General features: G+C 40.6%; 1 protein-coding gene across 1 annotated transcript in view; it reads left to right on the plus strand.

The window, feature by feature from the left end:
• Positions 1 to 254: 254 nt before the first annotated feature.
• The window catches only part of TFAP2E (transcription factor AP-2 epsilon), a 33,933-nt gene continuing 6,417 nt past the window's right edge, over positions 255 to 27,770 (plus strand). Inside the window, exons 1-5 of the mRNA XM_088460249.1 lie at positions 255 to 500; positions 1,007 to 1,444; positions 4,118 to 4,169; positions 23,412 to 23,640; positions 23,991 to 24,109. Coding sequence (XP_088316375.1) covers positions 474 to 500; positions 1,007 to 1,444; positions 4,118 to 4,169; positions 23,412 to 23,640; positions 23,991 to 24,109 — 865 coding nt within the window. The 5' untranslated portion in view covers positions 255 to 473. The remainder of the gene's footprint in view (positions 501 to 1,006; positions 1,445 to 4,117; positions 4,170 to 23,411; positions 23,641 to 23,990; positions 24,110 to 27,770) is intronic.

Below are 27,770 nucleotides of genomic sequence, written 5' to 3' on the forward strand. Positions count from 1 at the left end.
ACATTATTATGCATATAGAATCCACAGTACATAAACACAGATCATTGGTTTAATTACTCCTTTTCCTTTGCCACAGACCCCATTTAAGTGTAAATAAAGATGTTTTCTAATTTCACATTTGCAATCAACAGGGGGGGGAACCAGAGAGTTTGTGATCTGTCTCTTTAACGCGCGCTCCCGACTCCCCCGCGCGCCCCCGCGCCTATATCTAGAGTCCATGGAGATGCCTGAGGCTCAGAGAGAGAGAGGGAGAAGGAAAGCGAAGGAAAAGGTATTGAGGTACAAGAGGACACAGGGACAGTCTAACATCGGTAATCGCTGCAGCTTTCCATTCCCTGGTGTGTGCTGGACTCCCCCATGGATATGACACCCTGTCTCTGATTTGGACTAATAACTATCCACATTCATTTATTCCTATTTGTGTGCCATCGTCACTATTTCCTATCGGATCCTGCGAGTAACCCACTGCACACATGTTAGTCCACGCGTACTCTGCTATGGTGAGTGTTGGGAAGGGGTGCAGGTGGTTTCCCCTAGAATTTGGCTGTCATAATATAGGAAACGTTCTACATATTTATTTACAGTACATGCCCAGCCAGCTGGCAGCATCCTATGCTTTTTTTCTTATTGTTGCTATGCAATACTGTCATTTTTCTGTGGACAATTGCGAGTCTTGTGGAAGAGGGGGGCATTTTGGAAGAAGCTGGCACTCAGACCTGAAGGTGCTGCTCAGTGACCATGAACTAGTAGTATCAGGAGGGTGTCTGATCCTGCTGGCTACATGGATAGCGAGCAGAGAATCGAGCAAGTCGAATAGTGAATCTGAAATCATCTGTAAAAGTAAGTGTGGTTAGAATAGACACCATGTAGTCACACAGAGTGGAACTAGAAAAACCTAGGATAGGCAGTATGAACTGTCTGTGAGTACTAAAGTGTCAGCTCATGTGCTCAGGGATACATCTAGTATTGGTATGGTAGCCTAACCCTGTTCCTTGGTGTTTTGCAGGACCGCTCTGACCTGAATGGAGCAGCCAGTGGTGGTCGCCTGTCCCAGCTCTCCTCACTCAACCAAGGGGCATACTCATCGGCTCCCCCACTCTGTCACACCCCAGTCTCTGACTTCCAGCCTCCATACTTCCCACCTCCGTATCCTCAACCTCCCTTGTCTTACTCCCAGAGTCAGGAACCTGGCTACCCCCACCTGGGAGACCCCTACACCGGTATCAACCCCATCCACCAGCAGACGGCATGGCACACACAGAGGAGCCGACAGGAAGAGGCCGGGCTGCTCTCTCAGGCTCACAGGGGGCTCGGTCTGGACCCACGAAGGGACTATGGGGGGGTTTCCCGTCTCCTGTCCGGGTTGGGAGATGGTGGGCACAGCCTGGCAGAGAGTGCCCTGTCTATGCATGCACTTTCTCACCACAGCATAGAAGACATGCAGGTAAGAGACCATCTACTCCTTTTACTAATACTTTATGAAAATGTCTCTCACCCTATTCCGGGGCAACTGAGCAACAGGAGATTTGCTGCAAACACAATCTTTATCCTATGTATTATTATTTCCTGCACACTGCATTGTCGCTTTACTCTGTAACTGCCTGTTGTTTGGAATCAGCGCACAATCAATAGATCTAAACCATTATGAATGTGATTGTCTTTAATCTTGCAGTTGTAGTCTCACACTGTTTATGCTGGAGATAAATGCATGGTGTAATTTCACCCTTAGCGGACTTTTAGCCCTGGGCTGTCCCCAAACACAATAGACTTTACAGCTCATCGTGGCACACATGTCATTTTCATTACATTCTCTATAGTTCTAATGGAAAATATACACTATAATCGTTCTTGGTGTAACATTTGTTACAGCTTTACGGGAAAACCCGATACTACTGTACGTATCTATATTGTTGTGGTTGTGTATGATGGAAACATTAATAATGCAACAAAGTATCCAGACATACCTTATTGAATATTTCGACAAGACATAATTGAATGAAACCACTAACAATTAACTCCGTTAGTCTTTTATATGTCGGTGAATAAAGATTGGTGATGTAAACACACCAAAAATGTTGAGAGTGACCGTATATTACAGTAAATGCGAATATTCAGTAACGAAATATATATATATTTATTAGCTATATGAAAGCCAATATAGTACAGGTGGAATTTTGAAACATTTATATGTTACTATTTATATGTAACTACAAGTCGGACCTACTAAGGTTTGGAATTTTGGAAGGAAGCGCTTTGTGTTACCGCTAATTATTTGCGCTAGGTTTTAAAAAAAAAAAAAAACTTAATTTTTGTAGCAAAAAGTGTTTAACTATTGTAACCGTTGTATACATATATGGCGTTTAACATGACTTGAGGTTATGAGAAAAAAGCTCCCTGTTTTTTTAAATTTATTTCAATGTTTTTAAAAATAGTGTTCAAAGAATCCAAGTAATTACATTAGAAATACCTCTTCTTTTTGTTATTGAAATATTAATTAAGAGAACGATACAGTGTTTTAACAGAGGAGTGTCGCAGTATTGCTCTCATCCTTGTTTTCTCTGTAATTATCTAATTGGCTTGGGAATTCGCAGAAAATTATTTAACCCTTTGATCGTATTTTCCTTTCCTGTTGAACCCTCGGGCAAAGGGATATTTATTCATCATGTCATGAAACATAGAAACGTTATTTTTTAGTTACAGATACTATATATAAAAGAAAACACAACTTTATAGGTACAATCTTTTTATTAACTTTGTTTCGAGTTATCACCATCGTTACGTTGTTGGTATCTGTCTCTGAATCTGAGGAATTAGTATGTCTGGATGCGGCAATTCTGTTCATTGCGAACTTGTGATGAGCTCTTTCTTCTGTTTCTATGTATGCTTATTATAATAATGTTATAAATTGTAACTACGTTTGCACTGTTATTCTGTTTTGTGGGTTGTTTAACTCTTGATATAAGAAATTACTGTGATTTTTGTACCTTTTTAAATATGCACGTTATTCTCAAATTCAAACTTACAATAATAACATAAAAAATATCACTAACATATAACTCCTTCTAACAGACTGATATGGTTTTTAAATCATTGCTGATTTATTTTGTTTTGGATCATTTACAAAAAATAGATACAAATGTAATTGCTTTTTATTGTTCTGTATACCGAACTCAGATCCTATAAGTTTCTATGATTGACAGAAATATTTAGGGAGTGTGTCATTACTTTTGCTGTTCCATATGTTATTGAATTAAGCCTAATAATAACGTAAACCGTTGAAAGGTATCAAAATCCTTACTCTCATATATCTAATACTGTTTTAACTTTTTTTCTGTTGATAACTCAAATGAAAACGTATAACCATGTATAAGACTAATATATATTCCATGAAACGACCCATCATTTAAATGTCTATGTTTTCAGTGTGTACACCAAATTATTAATCAGTACATTTAAACAGAGCACCTATGTATGAACACGTGTTGCTGGATTATAGATCACACATTTCTATAAAAAAGAATGTATCCATCTGGAGTAATTGGATAAGTGGATAGTCAATGTGGTAGATATATTTACTGACGGGATCGATATTTTACTTGTGGATATCCCTACATGTCTGCATTAATTCACAGCAGTAATACTCTATCAATGGCAGATTTAAAGTTCTTGCCACTAAAATGCCCAAAGAGTGTTTTTGTTTGCAGATTTATCAGGGGAAGCAAACAGAAATGTGTATCCACAGCATGAAAATAAAATATTAATCAGATATTAATGCAGCAATATGGACAGGGGTCAATGGTATATGAATAATGCAGCACACGATATAGTCACACGTTTTTACGTGAAAGCTATTTATTTATCTACAGTTGTTTCTAGATGATATCCCTAATGTGGATTTGCCATACGTTACACATTGTGCTTATACTGCCCTCTGCTTAATTACAATTTACTGATAGGACCCCACAGTTATTTCTGTAAAGCCTTTGTACTGTGTGTTGCCGCGATGGCTAACCTCACATTCCGCCAATATCCCTTCCAGTTGTTTCTTCAATTTATTTAGTTACCTGTGTGTGTGAGCAGATGTCTGTACGCTGATCACTGTCTCCATATATTTTAGGTGGTGGATGAATCTGGTGTCAGTTTACTGGATCAGTCTGTGATCAAGAAAGGTAAGGCTATATGTATTCATACCGGTTGCATCCTCCTTCTGCTGACCGAAGCAGCAGGTTGTTGTGCCAGCAGGTCTGGGGATGGGATCCGTGTAACGCGGGGTTGCCTCTCCCCGCTGACTCCGGTCACTGTGTATCTCCGGTCACTGTATGCATGTTATGTGATGAGCGCTGACCCAGGGACGCCTGCTGCCTGCCTTCTTAGCGTGTGCCACAATGTTATCTAATAGCAGAGATAATCAAAACCTTCCTAGAAATGAAACCTTTAATATAGTACAGATGTTATAGCCCCAGTATATAAAAGGGACCTTTTGTCTTTGTTACACAACAGCTTGCACTTTACATGAAATAAGTTGTTTTTACATACGTGTGTTTCATTCTGGAACATTGGTCCTCCGCCTGCTGTACTAAGTGAAGCATGCTGTGGCCTCAGCCTAGTAGGATTTGAAGTAAGGGCTAATTTGTTGAATAGTTATGAAAAATGATCATTTGTACACTAGGATTTATATTTATAGCATTTCTTTTACATCAGGAAATATTATTTACCTGTTTTAACATGTCCTCCTTACATTTGTAATATATTATTACTTTTCTCATGATATGATGCATGATCATGTGTCTTATACATTAATGTACAGTAGATAGACATCTCATGTTTGGCAGGTTTATTTCTATTAAAAGTTCAATATACGAAAATAGATTATATTTCATGTGATGAGCAGTAATCCTTTGTTTTGATTAGAACTTAGTAAATTAAATGAACCATTTACTCATTGTAGCCCAATGTGTACAATAGTGGTAATGTTTTATACTACTACCAACTACTAAAGTTGTCTGCCACTAGAGTTCTAATTAAATATATGTGCTTTTAAATTGACTTAACTAGGGATTGACCTGTAATTTCTGTCCATTAGTCTCATAGGTGTCACCCAAAACTACATGGATCAAAGAAGGAAATCATTCTAGAATACTTTAATTATTAGACAGCGTTTCCTGAGCGAGACACTAAAATCCAAGTCCTTGTACCTTGAATGTAATGTACATTGCTATCATTAACTTAGCAGGGCTATCAGTGATGTCAAAAGTAGGCAGTGTGTTAATATAAAATTAAAATATAGTTCTATGGTACAACATGGAATTTCTGTGCCCTGCTTGGGGAGAAACAGCATTGCTCACATACATAATTGATTCATTAATTCCTCTGGCCATTGAGTTAATAGCATAAATGACTAGTTTAATGATAACACATAGACTGCCTGTGTATAACTAAATATTGAGATCCTCTTTCCCTTTATTTTACTGCTCATTGAAAACCTACTTTCGCAGTGGTCTTCAAATGTGGTCAGTTCTCCAGCAATTTGCAGGATGAGTAACATAGACAGGAAGTCTGTTTCTCTCCTGTGGTTGCTGAGAATGATCTGCCAGCCAGCTGTAAATTCATTTTTTTTAAGGTAAGCCATATTTACATATTAGGAGCCTGCATTATTTTCTTGACACTTTTTAAGGTTGTGCTGAAATATCATGGAGTTTTCCATGGTCCACTAAAGTGTCCAAACATCTGCTAAAACGTCTATCCAGTTAGACTCAGTATAGTATTCCTCTTAGTGTCACCACACATAAAGGATGGGCAGGCCAAGAAGACCAAAACAGACTTCTCTAGATTAAATGTTCCGCAAATGCTGGAAAGCTATAATTCCACTTATTGCAGACTCTGTAATGCATTGTGTTAAGGCTCAGGAGCTGGATGTAAATCCTTCGGAACCAACTTTTCTATCTAGATAAAGAGATGGCTAGCACAAAAAATTACAACAGGGGTAATGCTTCATCCCTGCATTGTCCCCCGCTGTGTGCTTACAGGCGCAGGATTTTAGGGAATACTTTTCCAATCTGTACTGTCTGCTTCAATTTCCTGCCCAGCCTCATGATCAAACCTCCGGCCTCTCACAGGGTCCCGGATTTTCCTATTAAAACTAATTACGGGAGACCAGTCTCATATCCCCAAATCCTCCTTTCTGTTCCCAATGCATTTACTGCCTCATAAACCACTAACAATGTCACAACTAAGGACTTTCAGGGAGCTGATTAGAGGATGCTAGAAAATGGCTGTTCTTTTCGGCCTGTTAACCCTTACCATACCAAAGCAGAATATTCCAGCAGCGCAAGGGTTATGACATTATCATATATATCTTAGGGGGAGATGAACTAAGTTTTGGAGAGAGATAAAGTACCAACCAATTAGCTCCTAATTTTACAGACTGTGTATCAAGCAGTGAAAAGCGTGGAGAACTGGACCAGTAGAGAAGTTGCCCATAGTAACCAATTCGTTCCTATTTATTATTTTATAGACTGTACTTGATAAATGGTACTTTAAAGCTGATTGGGTGCTATGGGCAACTTCTCCACTGGTCCACTTCTCCACGCTTTTCACTGCTTGATACATAAATCCCTGTGTTTGAAAAATGACAGTTAGGAGCTGATTGGTTGTCACTTTATCTCTCTCCAAGGCTTAGTACATCTACCCCATAGTCTTGCTCTCATAGGTCAAGAATGAAAAGCTCCAAACTTCCCTTTTTATCTGCCTGGGACCATGACTTACAATCCAGGTATAAAAAGTCCCTGTACAACAAGTGTCACACCAGTGGATTTTCTATTAAAGCTTGTGCCAGGAAATGTGCTTGTTTAGTTACAAAGCTGGATTTTAGCAGTATAGGCCAAAAGCAATTTTAAAATTGTTCTTGGCTTACACAATATGAACCACAGATGTTTATGGGTTTATTGGCTAACATTCGCCAATAATTGCCTAGCTATACTGCAATTGTTGTGCCATAGTTATGGCGAATGCAATAATATATTCTACAATAGTTTTTTATGCCCAAAAGTTATGTTTTAATTCTTACTTTATTCTCTTTTTTCCTTTCTTTGTAACTGTCTACAGCATCAGTTTCTGTTACATATTTTCCCCCAAAATGGTAAAATAACAGCATGCTTGTTGTACAGATAAGTACATTTACACAAACATTTTGCCAGCATTATTTCAAATTTGTTGTATTCTTATGTGGTGTGTCTGTACATATCATCCAGGACACTGGATACGTGTACACTAATATAATTGGGCAAATGCCTTTTACATGGTATATAAATGGAGCCAGATAGACATTTTTAAGCTGTGTATAGGTTTGTGGGACGTTAAACTTCCTTTATAAAGTGTTTAATTGGTTTATGGATCTGGAAGCAATTATTAGGAGCAGAGAAAGGCTTTTTTGTTTGGGGACAGACACCAGGGGTGTATTTACTAAACTGCGGGTTTTTAGAAGTAGAGATGTTGCCCATAGCAACCAATCAGATTCTACGTATCATTTATCTAGCAGAAAATAGCTAAAAGATAATAGCTAGAATTTGATTGGTTGCTATGGGCTACATCCCCACTTCTAAAAACCTGCACTTTAGTAAATATACTCCCAGGACATTGATAGAATAAAATTCAGAATTCTAATCTAAAGATATGTGTACATGTGTGTGTGTGTGTGTATATATATATATATATATATATATATATATATATATATATGAGTGGGCTGTACAGTTATTTATCATCTAATTGGATATTTGATGCCCCTGTGCAATAAGAAAAGATCGATTTAGATCTAAAATCAGTCTACAAGAATTGTTAATTCTGCCCTCCTCATAATCTTATCATGTATAGGCATATATGCCCAAATCGGGAGATTCCCTAATGATGCCTCTGACTATGCACACTGGAAGCTGTTCCCATGCAGAAAAATCTCCAAAAACCAGCAATATCAATGACCAACTTTCAATAGTTGTGGTTGTCTGCTGAGCAGATAAAACATGGTTGCTTATCAATCTTGTGAAATGATCAGATCCTCATGTGTATATTTATTATTATAATTTGACAAAGCTCATGTGTCTGTATACATATTGTGCAAATGTTTGTAGATGTGCTTTTCACTTGATATACACAGCAGCATGCAAATAATCATGGGATAAGGGTGTTGTGTGCATTTAGCAATATAATGAGGGATAAATGCATACTGCTAAAGAATATATTCTAAATTGTCCTATAGCAGGTAACATTCCCATCTATCCCTAGTGGCAATCTGGAGTGCTCTCCCAGTACATGGGTAGGCTACTGACCAGTACTTAGGGGGGAATTCAGTAGTGATCTCTTGAGAACGCTTATTTATTCTGTATGTACACATTATACCTCCTGTATATCCCTGTGTGGGAAGAACTCGCACAGCACCTCACTGGAAAAGCAGAATGCATTTCTTGGAAAGAACAAGTACTGTTTTGTAATAGTGCAAAGTCCCTGCGTTACAATTTTTTAGAATTTCCAATCTGTAAATAGAGCTGAGAAAATGACCAATTACCAATTAATTCAAAAGGAAAATGTATTACGTTTACAAAAGGAAAAAGGATGGCATCGTCCATCACAAATCAATCACTGCTTGCTATGGCCAACACTACCTTTTTCCTTTGCATCAGCATTTATAAGTCTCCTGCATTGTATACCTATGGGATCTATGCTTTTATGTTGGCGATAGATAATAACAGAGTTTACCTATCTGATCCTTACTGATCAATAAAGCTAACATGCTAATTTATTTGATAAACAACAACAAAAAAAGCTAAGAACATTCGCAAATATTGGTATAAAATAAATTACCCCTTCATAGGAATGTGCATAGTTGATACTGTAATAATCTGCCTTTGCTATAAACTATTTTCCAGTCACTCATTTCAAAGAGCCTGACTGCATTGCCCTTCACTGGAATCACTTACAGGAAGTCTGCTGAGTACGGAACAAATATCTTCCTCATAAATTCAGCTTTATCTGAAATATCTTTTTATAAGCTCTTTAAACTTCCCATATATATTTGTAAATGTTATTAGTAATGCTTTGTTTAAGCCTAATAGAATTTGAGGTTAGTCGTTTTTAACTTTCTACATTCATGAGAGCCAAATATATATATCAAGATTAGCTCGATTTTGTTAATCTCTCCCAGTTTTCTTAAAATGCTGTCCTATGGATCATTTATTGCTTGTATGTAATACAATTTTATTTATTTAAATAGTCCTGAAAAAAACAGATATAGAACTATAGAAGAGCTGCGGAATATGTGTGCGATATATAAATAACTGGTAATAAATAAATAAACTATTTGAAACTAAATACTAGTTAGTAAGAAATATTTTCTTCCAAAACTTCCTATTGAGAATGATGTAAACTTGTTTTAGTACACTGTAACTGTATGCGTTATGCAAGCTCCTTATATACAACCATAATAAACTTATACTGTCCAGATGTAAGCACTAAATCATTTACAAATATGAAATTGTGAACAGCCTGCAGGGAATACATGACATTACAGGCAAAGGTGCAAGACAACTTGTCTGGGACTAACATCCCACAGTGCTGCTTTCCATTTTCCTGGACTCCATCCTTATCTTGCTGTGGAGCATGTGACTAGATCCTGCCATGTTGGTATAAAAGGACCCACCTTCAGCCCACTAGTGACTAGGACTGTGTACTGCACCTAGTATGGTTCCATAATGGGCTAAGATCTTGGTGTGGATGGGGACGATTGCCCTTGCCACTACTGCAATCCCTATTGCTATGCCACCAGCATCAGCTAACGTAATTCATAAGGGACATAAGGGTTATTCACAAAACAGAAATCAGATATTTGCTATACATGTCTAACTTGTGCTAGGTAAATACAGATCTGTTATTTTGTTCTTTATTACTAAATAACACATTCAGTGTATTCTATCTCTTTTCCCTATAGATTATATAACATTACATGCTGACATTGCAACACCTCCACATGTGTGGGGGTTTGCATTACTGCAACCATGCTAGAAAACCCAAATATTAACGTGTCCTCTGATATGTATGAGTGCTATGGAGGCCTTGGATAGGCCGGGATTGATATTCCGGCCTGTCATAATTGTGGGATTGGGATTGTGACCATAGCTACATCCCTTCTCAACTACTCCAAATATTAACGTGTCCTCTGATATGTATGAGTGCTATGGAGGCCTTGGATAGGCCGGGATTGATATTCCAGCCTGTCATAATTGTGGGATTGTGACCATAACTACATCTCTTCTCAACTACTCCAAATATTAACGTGTCCTCTAATATGCATGAGTGCTATGGAGGCCAAGGCTATTCTCAACTATTCTGGTGCCAGGTACATAGATAAGAAAGGATGCCCCTTCCACAGTGCAGACACCTTTGCCCCCTTATTGTCATAAGATACCTCCAATCCTAGTGGTGCCTTGTAAATCCAAGAAGCAAGTTAGTTTACTGGTCCCAGCACCTCAGTAATGTGCGCTGAAGTGAGCTTTGTCTTTTGCATTAGAGATCAGACATCCAACAATCCAGCAAGGTAAGTCTAAGATATCACACTATTTGAGTTATGCTCATTTGTTAAGTCAGAAATAAAAACACACCAAAATACAAGGATTTAATCCTGATCAGGGGTATATACACCACATCAGGCGCCAATACACAGGTACCCCAGGGCTAAGCTAATTGAAGAATTTAGATCAGTTATCATGTTTGTTTTCAGATGGGAATGTAACAGCAGTTTGTCAACATCACTGATTTTGACCAAATGTTGAAGCGGAAATTAACGCTGCAGCTTGGTTTTGCCTTTAAAAAATTCGCAGTTTTAACTCCTGCAGCAAAACATCTTTGATGTTGACAAATCTCCGTTCATTACATCTCTCTCAGTCCAAAGATATGATGGTTGGATCATGTGCACCACCCCTCCTCTGTCCTTGTATTATCAGCATATACCCATTCTTGTCCATATAGTTTTATGGGTTATGGCAGAGGTTCCCAAACTCTGTCCTTAAGGCACCCTAATAGTCCAGGTTTTAAGGATATCCATGCTTGACCAAAGGTGACTTAATTAGTACCTAAATCAATTTGATTTAACCACCTGTGTTCAACAATGGATATCTCTAAACCTGGACTGTTGGGGTGCCTTGAGGAATGTGCTTGGGAACCTCTGGGTTATGGTATTTCCCTCCAACAAAATCCTAGTCATGTTTGATTAGTTTATAAACTAGATAAAAATATAGGGGCCTATTCATCAACTGATATATGGCCCGGTAACCATGCGGAAACACTAGTTAGCATATTTAGTTTATTTAGCATATTTAGGTTACCGGGTTATTAATCAAAACTAATAGTTTTCTGCGTTTGCTTCCAAGAACACGTGCCATCTTCAGACAGAGCTTGTTCTTGGATCCCCGCTCCTTCCTATGGGAAGGGGTTCCGGGGATGCGAAGAGGGACCTCAGCGGATTCCTCCGCCGCCTCCTCACTATCTCCCTGCCGGCTTTGCGCATACGTGACCTTGGTTCAACCATGCGTAGCCAGGCCAACGGGGAAGAGGTAAATAATGCAGCTACTTCTGTAGCTGCGATACTAACCGAGGGGACAGCTGCTTTTCGGAGCAGCTGTCTCCGCACCGGAGCAATGATGAATTGCTCTGGTGTCACGTTTCCCTCGCTGCGAGTTGGATACTTAAGTATCCCTTGCAGCGAGATCATTCCTTAATCATCAGGGGCCATACGCCTCCGATGATGAATAGGCCCCATAGATAGACAAATATTTGCAAAACATCTTACAGATGATCCACACAAAATCCTGCATAGGCACAACAAGTGTGATTTTATTTATTTTCACTCCACCCCTCCCCCTATCATTAAACATAATGGTATAGTCAATAGGTGTATAACAGAAAAAACTTTGCTGCTTTTCTGTTACAAAGATGAGTTCTCTGTGTATGTTAAAAATATCTTTATCAGATTCCTTATACAGAGACTAGGGGGCCTATTCATCAACACTAAATTAACGTTTTTAAGGACATTTTACTTAAATAACGTTATTTTAGTATTCATGAAGTATCTTAACGCAGGAGATATTACTGATATCTCCTGGCTAAGTTCCCCTGCGTTAATTTTCACACTCCCCATACATTAGTATGGGGATGTGGAAATTATGGTATTCATCAAATTCCGAAAATTAGGTATTTTCGGAATTTGATGGAGGTACTATCCGCCACTGTGAGGTGGCGAATAGCAGGTGACCACTTACCTGCTTCAAGCTGGACAGATCCCCTGCCGTCTCCCTCCGGTGCTCTGGTACGTCCTCTGGCTCCGGAGGCTGGTCGGACACTGTGTTCTCCCAGCAGAACACAATAAAGATTAGGGAAAAAAAAAACCCCTTTTTAATTTTTTTCTAATCTGTATTGTGGTGTGCTGGGAGACCATGTGACAGACTAGCAGGACGGATGCTGGAGGCTGCTGTGCGGACAGGTAAGTGTGGGACGGGGGGGAGGTGAGCAGAGGTGGGAGGGGGGGTACACAAAATTACCGCAGCTCTAAGTAGTACTGCACATGTGCTGGGTTTACGGATGTAACAGCGCATGCGCAGCACTGATTAAAGCTGCGGTAAGTTAGTGTAGTGAGGAAAAACTATCTATTTCCTGAAAAGCTGTCATCGCAAAAATGACAGCTTTTCGGAATAGATACTTATGGAGAGGAGGAATGATGAATTCCTCCTGTAATTAGGTAGGACTCCATGCAAGTTCTAAACTTAATTACCTCCATTGATTTTTAAGTGTTAATGAATAGGCCCCTAGATCACCTTACCTTCCCTGCATATTATCACTTCATGCAGAAGTCTGTTCTCTTCTGGCCCCAAGTGGATGATGTTAGACGGAGCCCTTCCCCTGATAGATGTAGCGATGGAGATGGTAGAGAAGTGAAGAGGGAGTCATTTCTCACATTACACAAACTCTGGGGACCAAGATGTATCAATTAAAGCAGTACACCTGATGTAATGTATCCGCCCTTTCCCACCCTCAGGCCTGTGATTTGGGTTGTACAACACTGATTCTATCAACTAAATAATAAAGCTCTACAATATGTTATCACAGTATGTATGCATATGTGCCTTACTGAATACCAGTAGAGAGCATGTACATTCTGTCATTATCACTGTTCCCTGCATGATGATTAATCTTTAAATAATAATAATAATTTTTATATCGTGCTTTGCTCCAATAGGCCTCAAGGCGCTTTACAGATACCATGAACACAATACAGAGCTTATGTTTGCATAAAATATAGAAACAATGAACAAAACAAAGAGTTGTGGCAGCAATTTTGTGTCATCAATCCCAAGGATTATTCATCCTGCGCACGAAGGATCCAGGCAGAGCAGCCATTATAGGCCCACTGCGTAGAATTACACTGGCCAGAGGAGATGACACATTGTGGAAAAGATGCAAAATATTAGGCGAGATACACAATCCTTACAAAGTCATTAGAACCATTCATTGTTATTCTACATACGAAAGCATCAGGCAAGGCAGCTATCTTGGACGCACTACATAGATTACAAAGTGCATGATAAGCAATATATGTAAATAAGACATACAAGTATAAAAATAACTAACAAGATACCCACTGCATACATAGTTCCTCACATTCATCCTGCCCATGAAAGTGCCAGGCTAGGCAGCCACCTAGGGCTCACTACATAGATTACAGAGGGCAGTGGGGAACTACAGGGAACAAATGGTACAGTAGGCTGAATTGAATAAGGAGAATTGGGAAGAATGGAGACTGCGGCAGTATGGAGAGACATGGAAAGCAGTCAGTGTATTGCAGAAATAAGTACATGGTAAAGCAGATTAATAACAGGCGACATTGCAAAATAAGTGATGACAGAATGCAATAATAATGGTAGTAACAATAGTCAATGTTATGAATTACTAGGTGAAGTTGCAGGAGGGTGGGATTGAGTAGTAGCATGCAGGAGGTGCAGAGCGTGAGAACTTGTGGCATTATGTTACAGCTGTAACCTGGCACAATGCTGTATGGAGCAGCACATTGTCAATGCAATTCTCAATGAATTAAACTTTTTAAATTTACATTTACTGATTGCTCAGTTTAGAGGGAACATTTGAAGTAGATATGGATAATATTGACATGAGCTAATCTTTACGATGTCATAGCTCAGGTTTTCATAGAACAGCTAAACAATGTTTTTTTAAAAAGAAGAAATGAATAAACTTGAAACTCATGATAATAATTATATGCACATTTTATAATCCATTTCTTATTTCAATTTTATAGTTATACAATGAAAAGGGAGACAGCAAAATGTATTTCATATAATTGTACCCTAAGAGCTATGTACTGTAGAAATGAAGACGAGCAATAAAAATAAAATACAGTAAGAAATCACATAACATTTTAGACCCCCTTCTCAATAGCCGATTTCTAGTTCTGAACAGAGGTCTCCTTTTTAGTTATCTAGCATCATATATGAGTCACATGCCAGCCCCTGCTTTCTCTGTTGGTAAGGCATTAAGAATAACTTATTGTTACAGAGGCTCTGATGAGAGTTCTGGTAACTCACATTTTATATGACTTTTCTAAATGATGGACTTCCATATTTCATTCTTTTTGGCTCTCGCCTTTTAAAATAAAAGCCAATGCAGTTAACCGCCAGTTTACTTTAACTCCACAAAATAGACATCTCCTAATAGTGTTTAGAGGTAACACTGACTGATTTTTATTACCCGTCACCTTGGAGTTTGAGCAATTGCTTATTTCTATTGATGCTTATAATGTACACAAAATTAACTACAGAGAATTAATAATTTTAAGTTTCTTTGATATTCCCCAGAGTCCTGCCTTACAGTTGTTATGTTATAGTGTCATATTACTAGGTGTACAATAAAATAGTTATATATTGGCTACACAAGTGACAGCTAATTGATAACCCTGCATGGTAGCTTAGTATTAAGGCAGCAGGATGATGATGGTGATATTTGCAGATACATACATCTATGTTATCCTGAGGAGAAATCTAGTAACAATATCAAATTCCTCTTAAAGGAAATCCTAATTTGCAGTACTTGCTGTACAGATATTCCTACAGATTAAGATAAAATTTGTCTTTTATCTCCAGGCAGGCTTATAAAATTCCAGAACCTCCACATAACCTCCATAAGATATCCTACCCAATTACATCCCCTCTAGTCTATATACAGTCCACACATAACTTTACATATTTTCTCTTTCCTCACTTTCACATCCTCCTGACCCTAAGCCAACATTCCTTTGTGACTGGATCATACAGGCCACAAAGATCCTCTCAATCTGGCTGGACCAATAGCAATACCTACACCTATACTATCACTGCCTGTTTTCCTATAGACTGTAAGCTTGCAAGCAGGGCCCTCTTACCTCCATGTCTGTCTGTTATTACCCATTCTTTTTCTATTACTTCCCTTGGGATTTTTGACAAAAATTTGTTCCCCTTCTCTCAGCCTCGATATAGGGAGATTCAGTTATATGCAAAACAAAAAGAGACAAACACACAAAATTTCTCGTGTTGGGATTTTATGGGTAGTATCTAGTGTGTAGATTATTATATTGTGGTGAGAACACCCTCTAAAGATTATAGTGGTGTCTCAGGGATGCCCTCCAATCAGTGCACTCACAGGTTACAAATGTACGTAAATACCATCACAAGACAGTGTTGCTTCTGTTTAGACACATCACCATCACCATATATAGATATTGTCAGGGATGGCCCCTCCACAAAACACTCACAAACTCAGGAGTTAAAGCAGACACATCAGGAAAGTCTTTATTATCCTGGGAAAAATTATCTCCCCTCCTCTTCATTTGAATATGGCTGCTTCGTATATCACTCCCAATAAATGTACAACAGCCAGGGGAAAAGTTCACTTCTCTTTTATTCCAATCCAGAAAGACAATACCATAAATACATGAAAAACATGAAGATATGGAGAGACTCCTGCCTAAGGTATTAGGAGGTTCACAAGATGTTGTACACAAACGGGGCCCCGTTTGATAGTGTCCTCCTTCCACCTCAGCAGGGTCTTCTTCCTCCTAAATGCTAGACTGTCCCCACCAACGCGTTTCTATCCAACAGGATCTTTTTCAATGGAAAATTTCCCGGCATTTTGAACATGCACAGTAGAGAAATCACCGGGAAAATGGCTGCCGTGCCATTTTACCAGTGATCTGCACATGCGTAGTAGATTCTGGTTAAATACTATTACCCAGCATTTACTGCTGCACTCGGTGCGCTGCCGGCCACTGGGGAGAGAGGAAGGGGCCTCGGACGGAGACTGCACACAGGCCCCCTCCCCTCTTAATACACCCACTATTATCTTTAGAGGTGTTCTCACCACGATATAAAAATCTACACACTGAATACTACCCATAAAATCACAACTGTACTACACAAGGAATTGTATGTGTTTGTCTCTTTTTGTTTTGCATATAACTGAATATCCCTATATCGAGGCTCAGATAGGGGAAAACATTTTTGTCAAAAATCCCAAGGGAAGTAATGTTGATGTATACTCTAAGCACAATTATACTACAGTACAGTTTGTTTTTTTTATATTGTTTGTGGAATTTTAGGTATGTTCCAGTTTTTTCTGTTGGGGGATACAGGCTGCTGTAGTTTTGCACCAGGATAGTACCATTTGATTTTTTTTCTATTTGTTTTAATACTGGTTGTTCCTAAATGTAAAGTTATACAGAATATGCTGTGCTATATAAATAACTGATAATAATGTAAAGTGCTATTGGTATGTTCCAACATGTCTTCTTCAAGGGATTGGAACTTTATAAAATGGTCACTTTCATGGGTTTATAGCTTCTAAAACTGCTAAAGTATCTTCATCAAGTCAGATATTAGTGTATTTTCTCCATGCCACTCTTCAGAGCTCCGCAAATCTCAAAAGTTAATTAAAAAAAACTTTGTAGTTGTGAGTTACCAAAGATGCATATCCTCCCCCCCTCCTCCCTCAGCTGGATAGATCTGTGTTTTAAAATAAATAAATAAACTTGTTGTACTTAGTTAACCTCAGCATATGATTGAAGAGTGTTCTGAGTGCTGTGATATAGCTTATTAATAAACTCTTCTGTACCAAAGATTTATGTCACAGGTTCAGCACTTGATGTAGTATTAATGCTTTGCTTGCGGCTATATCTTATAAATACATGCTACCTAAATTATTGTGCGCTTATTGACTCCATGTGACATGATACATAAACACAGCAAGGAGCAGCAGAAAGCTCACACTGCCCTTATCACTCCTGATCAGCACACTGCTGTGACTGTCTATAGCTTTGCAAACAAACAAACCTTAAGAAGTGTTGCTGTCCTCACAGTACAATGATTTTAAATTTCTTATGTTTCAAGAAGGTCACTTCCAATAACTTGTAATAATAGCAATCAGAGTTTTGTCTTGGAGAAACCGCATTCTCAGTAATGTGCTTTCTTTGGCATTTTTAGCAATCAGTCCCAAGTTTTATGGCAGGGGATAAATAGCTGTTAGTCACACTGTAAGCCAGGGAAGTGTTTTTTATTCTTGTTACTTGATGGTTTGGAGCCTCAGTGAATAGATCGCAGCCCCTATAATTGTCAGGCACAATGAAATTGCTGGCTTACCCATTATCATGCTGCTCTTGCATCATCCCCTCTCACCTGGCTGTGTGAGATTATTCATGGCAGGAAGCAGAAGAGCTACTTGTTTTATCCCAGTATATCAAGTCTATCTGTAGTGCACTAATGATCTGAAATGTGGCTACATAAAAATAAATGTACAATTTATTACGCATAATCTGCTTTGTTCAACAATTAAATTGACATAATATTAAGATATTCCTAATGCGAAAGGTTCAACAATTTCAGAGATAACACATCATACAAGTTCGTAGTTTGAAAGAAGGTCTGAAGTGATGAGAGTTTTCTCTGCATGTCTGCATTGATGAGTTTGTAGCCATAGATGTATAAGCTGGGACCACCGGGATCCCGTACCCAACCTGTATTAAGCATAGTCATGGAGCAGTTTCATAGGTAGATGTATGTTACCTTCCATGCTTATGTCACTTTATATTTTCTTTGTTAGCTACATTGGCTTTCTAAACTGATATATGCAATATCAGAATCCTGCTTTAGTTTAGTTACAATGTACATTACCTGTTCCACACAGAGATTAGGCCCTTCAGTATCATCCATTTTCACGCCTTGATGTTTCGCTCCAAGTCACCCTTTGCCTCCTTGCGCAATGACTAATGTTGCTGTGGCTAGAGCTAAACTCAATTAAAATACGAGATGATTTAGATGGTGATACAAGAAATACTGTATGAGGCAAATGACATATATACGTTTTAAGGAGAACATCTTAACAATCGGAAGGACCAGACAACATGTGACTTCTAATGATAGTTGTGATTTCATGTGTTTCTATATAATGTATATTGATTATTGACCACCAGACAATGCAGGGTATAGTATATATATATTTAGTGTACAGATGTGCAGTTCGGTTTTGCTGAAAACTGAAACACGCCTGAACTTTGGGGTTCCGAGTCGAAACGAGTCCCAGATCAGTTTACTTTGGGGTCCTGAGTAGAACCAAGTCCTGACTCGTTTCTTTTTCGGGAGGTTCGGAACTCAAGGCCTGATTCAGACCCGTCGTTAAGCCGCGATCATATGCTATGGCCGATAGTCGGCTGCCTGCGCATGCATATGTGCCGCAGTGCACATGCACGAGCCAGTCACTGCGTTTGTGAATTGTGCGCTTGTAGCACAACGACTGAGCGCTACTTTGAGTGACAGACAGTGCCGTTTGTGGGTGGTGTCAGGGGAAGGTTCTGGAAAACGGGGGAGTCGATGAACGTATGCAGGCATGTCTGAGCGTCAAAATGGCGTTCTCTGGGCGTGCATAATTAGCATGGAAGCGCCATTGTACACGTCACCTGTTTGTATTTCAGCCTGCAGTGATCGCAGTGCTTGCGGTGGGGTAGGGTATACCTCAAGGGCTGCGAGCAGCGCCGATGGTTCTCGATGTTACTGAATAATCATACACTTCCTGGAGATGACGTGTGCTAAGAAAGAAAAGTGGGCGTCATTACACCGGCGTGCTATCACTCTGTCGTCTCTCTCTAAGATACAGAGGACGTCCTTAAGCCTGGCCGTGCGATCGTGGAATTTGCATATCCGGCCTCTGATGGCTAAGAAAGTGCACTGTGTTGCGTCCGAGTCTGAATCAGGCCCTCAGATCTAAAAACAGGATGTAAGGTGTTTTGGATTGCATTTAAGTCCCTCCCTCGTGATTTCAGATGCTGTGAGGTAGTCAACATTGATTGGAAATGAATGTTATCAATGTTAATAATACTATAGGAACAATAACAGGTCCAAGTTACATGACTTTAGGTGGTTCTATAAATTTTTAAAGAAAATCAAAACTGAAATTAAACCAAAACACTTGAGGGTAGTTTTGCCAAAACCAAAATACGATGATGAATTAGACCCAAAACCAAAACACATCTCTAATTTAGTGATCTCCTTCACGTACATTATAAGGAGAGCATCAGATAGTGATTGCTTTCTATATAATATGTACTAATCATCACCTGACAATATGCAGAACCATGTGACACTGGATTCTAGGACTAGATTACTGACCGTAACTTAAACAGTATATATTCCTGGAATATGTTCCCGATCTGAGGTGCTGAAGGTACAGCTACTCACACAATGCGGATCTAGTTGGACAATTCAGTTATTTTGTTGGTTTTTTTTGTATCATAATAATATGGTTTTGTTATCCACCAGGATAGTCCACAGATTGTTGCTGAAGTACTTACTCTGTAGTGCCCATCAGTCACTAACTTCTTCCAGGTTATGTCATGGGAGGAATGTATATCTGAATTAACTGGTCTTCCTCTGAGTGGTTCAGATATATCCAGGTACCACAGTTAGGGCCTGATTCAGAGATGTACATTAATTCGATGATGAACGTACATCTCCAATGGTTAGGGGTCTGTGCCTGCGCAGGATCCGTTCTGCACATGTGCAGAACAAGTCCTACAATTACGGAGGGACGAGGACTGGTCTGTTTCAGTGGATGCAGATGCCTCCCCTCTGCAGTGACCAGTAGCCGGTCAGGCTGCAGGAAGCTTCAGCAGCCGCAGCCTGACCAAAGGAGCAACCATTGCAACCATTGGTCGCGATTGTTGCAATGGCGCTCAGCTCGCAAATGCAGCAAGGAGGTGTCTGATACCTCCTTCTGCATTTGCATTAAGATGGACAGAATTACACAGCCGCTTGTGTGCCTCTCTGTTATTCTGTCTATCTCTGAATCAGGCCCTAAGTAGGTAGCTCCCAGAAAATTTTATTTTCCAGCTTTCTTCTCAATTGTACGAATCTATCGATAACAGACCCTGGCATATCGAATATTTATTTGATTATTCGACATGGTAGATTACCCTTCCGTAACCCAGGGAAATAGAAAGTCTGTGTATGGCAAATCCTTACAGGATAAGCAATGGTCTCAAATGTTTTTAAAATTATGGAATAAGTGTTCTAGAAAAACTACAAAATTCATCATGACTGGTCTGTACCTCCACATAGACTCGGAACATTACCCTTGGTTCTGTGGTGCACAAGCTGATAGGCTTCTTCATACTGTTTCTGTTAATGTACTCTGTAAGGCGCTGCGGACCCCTTGTGGTGCCATATAAATAAAGCATAATAATAATTACTGGTGACCCACTATGGAAAGCTTATAAGATTTACATCTAAGTATTACCAGTCAGATGTTCAGGGATCATGTTCTAATTAGCATCTGGGTGCACATTTTTTAGACAAACACTAGTATACATGTATTAGGTATGTTTGTGTGGCCATAGATCTGTTCTGGCACCCACATAAAAGATGGGATTCCTAGAGCAGCAGTATTGGTTATGGTGTGGTGTATCCTGCTGAGTGGAAATGTTTAGCTTACATGTAAGCGCTCAGACAGGTATAGTTTCCATGGGAGCTGGAAATGGTGTGAGGAGTCAGGGTCTTTGGCAGCAAAGAGGAGATCAAGGAGAAAGGGGAGTTAGGTTTGAAGCTATTGTTGCTGGTAAACGTAAGCTGTGCTTCAGTGATCTGTCACAATGTCAGTCATCGGGGACCATTATTTGGACTCTGTGGAATAGTCCATTAATTACACACCTTCCAGGAAAACACCCTTAATCTCAGTGTGTAAAATTGATATTACCTCAGAGTGCCTGGCTAAGGGTGACAACTATTGCTGCATGAAAGTTACATTTATTTTATTGTCTGTAGAATGCATTCTATAGAATTGTCAAAATACAGGTGCTTCCACTAATGTCAGTGGTATAATTATGTAGGTATCTGTTTTAGTACTTACACTAACAGATGGGTGGCACAGTGGGTAGCACTGCTGCCTTACAGTGTTCGGGTCGTGGGATCAGTGTGAAGTCAGTATCTATAGCGTCTATGAGTTTTTCTTGCATGACGTAAATAATACATTTGTAAGATGCATAGCATTGTGCAGCTAAAGCTGCATACACACGGTACGATCTGCACAACCAACACTATCGCTGAACGATTTCTGTAGTGCAGGACAAACGATATTAGGTGTACATACTGAAAGATATCTATGATAGATATCTTTCAGTGAAGTCATCCTGCTACATCTCTTAACCTGCAACTTGTGATGAAATCGTCCAAGTTGGCCTGCATGTATGGATGACCATAGATATTGTTATCGTCCATGCAGGAACGCGTATCGTTGGTCATTCGTTGTTTGTTCGCTGCATAAAAATGAACGATATGAACGATTTATCGTTGATCGATATCGTTCAATAGAATCGTACCGTGTGTACGCACCATACATCATCCTCTCCTAAAACACATCAGGGCTCAATATATAATATACAGATATCAGAACATTCCCACCTACTCCTTCATATACACATGATCTATATATGCCCTTGTAGTAAACATACGGTTTGTTTTCCAGTAGAAAATAATTTGCACAACAGTTATTAGAAGAATTATCTGTAAGCTAAATGCTCCCAAATTACAGATCAAAGGGCGTGTACCCGTCTCCAGCACTGTGCTACAGTCCGATTCCCTTAGGTGCCAGGCCTGAGTGAGTCACTAGCAATATGCCATCCCACTTTACAAAGCAGCTGACAAAGGCAATTATTGTCATTAGCAGTGTATCACATTATATGTAATGCATTTCTGTAAAAGATAACATATACTAAGATGTGTCAGTGTTATCCGTTTAATGAAAAGTCATGTTTATTATGTAACAGAAAGAATTAATTTATCAGTATCAAAAACATCTAATGTAATATGTTCTTATGGGCTGCTCCTAATTTCTATCCACCTATGATGGATACAGAGATGTACGCTAATGCCCTGCAAATTTGTACGCAGCTATTTTGCAAAATTATGCAAATGTCACAGCCACTGGGAGATGCATTGAGACGCCTACCTGCAGCTTTGCAAATCTGTGCATCTGTGTAACATATTACAGCATCTGCGTACAGAGACGCAGCATCAGTCACAGATCATTAGATTGTTGCAGTCCTGAGTGAGTCTATGATCCTGCAGAATGGGCCTGATTCTTTGTTGTACACTATGCCCATGTTTCCGTAGTTCAGTGATAATTGGCAATCTACGCATGCGTCTAAGTATCACCGCGCATGTGTTAAGGTACATTACCATAGTCACTCACTGCAACTGTTAACTCGCAGTCTGACTGACAGTCAGGGAGTGTTTGGGGGAGGTAACAGGGAGTGGGGGCAAATAATTCAGGCTTGTTGTGACAGTTTCTGGGGCGTGTCACTCCCGGCAACTGCAATTCCGTATGCAAGGAATATGGCTCCGGCGTCTCAATTCCCACGGCCATTCTGCAGGACCATAGACTCACTTCAGACATCAACAGTCGAATGATCTGCGACCGATGCTGCGTCTGTGTAAGCAGATGCGACATTTTATGCAGATGCTTGGATTTACAAAGCTGCAGGTAGGCTTCTTAATACATTTCCGCGGCTGTAACATTTGCCTGTTTTCACATCGCATGAATGAGGCCCAATGGCCATGGGAATTGAGATGCGAGAACCGCATTCCTTGTGTATGGGATCACAGTCACAGGGACACCCCCACATGCCTGCGTTCCTTACCGCCACTCCCTGTTGTCTTTTGCGTATGGCTTTTCTAGGTGTAATTACACACATTTTACTACCTACTCTACATAAGTGCCCTTATATCTATGTAAACCATTCATTACTTCTTTACCCAATTATAATGTTCTCTGTTGCCCCACAGTTCCCATTCCATCCAAGAACAATGGCAGCATGATGTCTTCTCTATCTGTGCATAAAGAAAGCCTCATAGGAGGAGTAACAAATCCAAATGAAGTTTTCTGTTCTGTCCCTGGACGCCTGTCTCTGCTCAGCTCCACTTCCAAGTACAAGGTGACAGTGGGAGAAGTCCAGAGGCGCCTCTCACCCCCTGAGTGTCTAAACGCATCTCTGCTTGGAGGGGTTTTACGAAGGTCAGTAATTTAATTATGTAACGGGGGGGGCAGGTTGTTAAAATAACGCAGGCGTGTCTGGCCATTTAAACGGCGATACATAGGAGTACATAAATGATTCTCCAAGTGGCTTCAGGAACTAATGTAGGTCTGTACACAATATTGTGTACTTTCCTTTACCTGTGATCTCAATTACTGCATTAGCTCTATCATAATGTGTTGGTATCTTTGGGCAGCTGCTGGGCACACAGACAGACAGTTCCTAGTAACACACTATGTAGGTGATTTAAACCAAACAATATACATTGATATAATTTGTTTAAAATCTGAGTTTTACAATATTTGGTTTTCACAATGTTTGTTCCCACCAGGGCAAAATCAAAGAATGGTGGTCGTTGTCTACGGGAGAGATTAGAAAAAATTGGTTTGAACCTGCCTGCAGGAAGGCGTAAAGCTGCCAATGTGACTCTCCTAACATCTCTGGTGGAGGGTAAGTAATACACAGCTCTAGAAGTTCATGATGTCAGAAGATAGGAAAGGGAGCTGGTGCTAAATGACATTCATAAGGGGGAAATTCAATATTAGCGATATGCGGTTGCGCACATCACTAATAATTATGGTACTGCAACATGGCAGCTTTTCCTGTGCACCACTTTGGGGTGAGAGGAAATATCTAAGATGTTGGTGACCACTAGGTGTGGGGAAAAAATTGCTAATTACATTTCCTCCACATTGTCATTATGCAGCACATTATATCAGGGGGGATTAAAATGGAGACTGGTCATTTACATGCAGTAGTAGATGTTTCCACTTTGCTGGAACCAGTGATCTGATTAATATTCATGATGCCTGGCTTATATTCAGTATGTTTCTTAGTGAATTGATGTGGAAGTGGGATATATATACTAAGCCTTGGAGAAAGATAAAGTGAACAGAGGACCTGATTCAGAGCCGGACGCTCTGACAGAGCGCTTGCTCTGAATCAGGGCCGGCCTTCTGTTTTTTTAGAGCGGCTTCCTGGCCGCTTGCATAGCTGTGGGTGACCACCCACAGCTATAGCGAGCGGCCATGAAGATGGTCGCGATGGTCTTGACCATCGGGCTTGCGACGAGACCCTTGTGGTAGGGTCTCGTTGCCGCAAGCCCTAGAGAGCTTTCGGCTCTAACAGAGCCGAAAGCACTCCCACTGACATCACTTGTGATGTCAGTGGGGACGGCCCCAGACGGTAGGCGTTCCCATGGGAACAAAAAGGTTATTGTGTTGCCAGGTGGCGCTGGATATACAAACAAGTGTAGAGCAAAAAAAAGAAGAAAAGATACTCAATCTGTTTCAAAAGATGAAAGGGTCCTTGCACAAATCACTTTCTGTGGGAAATCCTTAGAGTCTCCAGGGATTAGTCCAGTTGGCACATATAGAGGAAAAAAATACAAAAACGGAAAAGACCGTCTTAATGGTCTAATATTGTGTTCTAGATAATAATTGTGCATCAAACATAGGAGCAGAATGGTATAACTCCGTCAATTGATTGAATCAAATCAGTGCGTACTCCAACTCACATCAGAACATATAGTGGGACTCCCAAAAAGGTTTCTTTATATTTCCCGCCCACTCAGTGATTCCAAACAAGTCTCCTATAGTCACACGTCATAGGTGAAGGCAGTAGAATAATGCATACCCTACTTATGTTTGAGGACTGAGTTTGAGAACCTGTGGAACACATGCAAAAGAGGAACAGGGATTAAATCCCAAGAATCTCTCGGGGGACCATTGAAAGAAACCCTTATATGCAGAACATTACGTCTGTAATACGTAAGTAGGGTATGCATTATTCTACTGCCTTCACCTATGACGTGTGACTATAGGAGACTTGTTTGGATACACTGAGTGGGCGGGAAATGTAAAGAAACCTTTTTGGGAGTCCCACTATATGTTCTGATGTGAGTTGGGGTACGCACTGATTAGATTCAATCAATTGACGGAGTTATACCATTCTGCCCCTATGTTTGATGCACAATTATTATCTGGAACACAATATTAGACCATTAAGACGGTCTTTTCCGTTTTTGTATTTTTTTCCTCTATATGTGCCAACTGGACTAATCCCTGGAGACTCTAAGGATTTCCCACAGAAAGTGATTTGTGCAAGGACCCTTTCATCTCTTGAAACAGATTGAGTATCTTTTCTTCTTTTTTTTTGCTCTATACTTGTTTGTATATCCAGCGCCACCTGGCAACAAAATAACCTTTTTGTTACAATTGTATAGTGGAATATAGTGAGTTTCCATTTTTTGTGTTATACCGGAGGCAGCAGGTTTTGCGCACCATTTGTAATAGTACTATTTTGCACCGGTTCCCATGGGAACGCCTCCGTCTGGGAAGCCACGCCCCCGGCCCGCCCACCAAAGGGGGCATGCTGTCACTCAACATCAACAGCACGCCCCCTTTGGTACGAGACCCGGAGCAACGGTTTGCCCGTCGCTATCCGGGTCTCACGCATGCGCTAGACGGAGCCGGCTCCGTCGTGCGCATGCGCACTGGGCCACCATCGACCCGCTTGGGCGCGCATAGCGCTCGCGAGCGGGTCTGAGTCAGGCCCAGAGTTCAAGTACCAACCTATCAGCTCCTGTCACTTGACAGGCTGTGTTTGAAAAGGAATGTTAGGAGCTGATTGATTGGTACTTTATCTCTGTTCACTTAATTTCTCTCCAAGGCTTAGTACATAGGGCCTGATTCAGCTTGGATAGCAATTGCGACCGCATATGCAGATCGGTCGATAATACGTACTGCGCATGCGTCACAGTGCGTGTGCGTAATATAGCTTTGCGCTAGCTCTGCGATCACGCATGCAGAAAGCCATCGCAGAGTACATGACGGGATGTCAGCATTTGTGGTGACATGGGAGTGGTCAGAGAAATGCAGGTGTGCCAGTCCATTTGAACGCCGTTATTTGGGCGTGCATAAATTAGCCACTGCAACGGCATAAGCAGCTTGAGTACTCACTGCGTGGGATGAGAGTTGTAATTTCTAAGAAAGGTCAGACATGCTGTAATTGTGCGTGAGGGGCCGATGTTTCCCGATGGTACCGATGTATACGCAGGACTGTGAGGTCTTACTGATGTCAGATAGCGGTAGTGGGCGTCTCTATGCTGGCTTTGCGTTTGCAGACATAGCATATTTTCGCAGAACTGCGTGCGTAATGGCAGCTGCGATCCGATGTGAATCAGGCCCATAGTGATTCACATAGTAATAGTTACATTTTAATGTAGTTCTCAATTTACCACAAGACTATGATTACCAGATCACCAGTGGCTGCAGTTATGCGGGCCATACACAGTGCGATAAAGCAGCTGTTCCAATGGATTGGTACGATTTGGCTGATATATCGTACCGTGTATGGGCCTGATGTCAGACCGAACGCGCACCTGTGGGGTCGTACATCGCACCCCCTGGTCTTACTGCAGGATCAGTCAATCAGGGGATGCGATGTGCGATCTCATGCAGCGCTATGCAGGTAGGGGGGAGCAGGCATATCGGGAGGTTGGCCACCCGATCGCACTGTGTATGTGGGTACCGCCCGATATGTCGGACATCGGATCCCCATCTCACCATGTATGTCCCGCTTTAGTCTCTCATTTAGCTGATCTAATTTGTCAAATAAAGCATTGTTAATTTCCCTAAATTTGTTTGTGGAGCTTATAGATTGCTACTAATTTTTAGTCTTTGGGGAAAATTTACTAAGATGAGAGTTTTTAGAAGTGGGGATGTTGTCCATAGCAACCAATCAGATTCTAGCTATTATCTTCTAGAAGCAGGGGCGTATTTATAATGGGTGCAGGGTGTACAGGGGCCCCTGGGTCAAGAGGGGGCCCGCACCGCACACTCTGCACCCATATTATAGTTACCTTTCCGGAGTCCCACATCAGCGCTGGTGTCTGCTCTGTAAAAAAACGTCTGGAAAATGGCCACCGCGGCCATTTTGCCGTAGTTTGCGCATGCGCAGTACAGGGAAAATGGCCGCCCAGAGTCTATAAGTGCGGCGCCGGCCGCCGGAGAGGAGGGGGCCCGTAACAGAGATTGCACAGGGGCCCCCTCCTCTCTAGAAACGCCCCTGTCTAGAAGGTGCTAGTTACATGTTAAGTAGAATCTTATTG

The sequence above is a fragment of the Taudactylus pleione genome, unplaced genomic scaffold, assembly GCF_031769625.1.
Source record: "Taudactylus pleione unplaced genomic scaffold, aTauple2 ptg000007l, whole genome shotgun sequence".
Classification (NCBI taxonomy): Eukaryota; Metazoa; Chordata; class Amphibia; order Anura; family Myobatrachidae; genus Taudactylus; species Taudactylus pleione.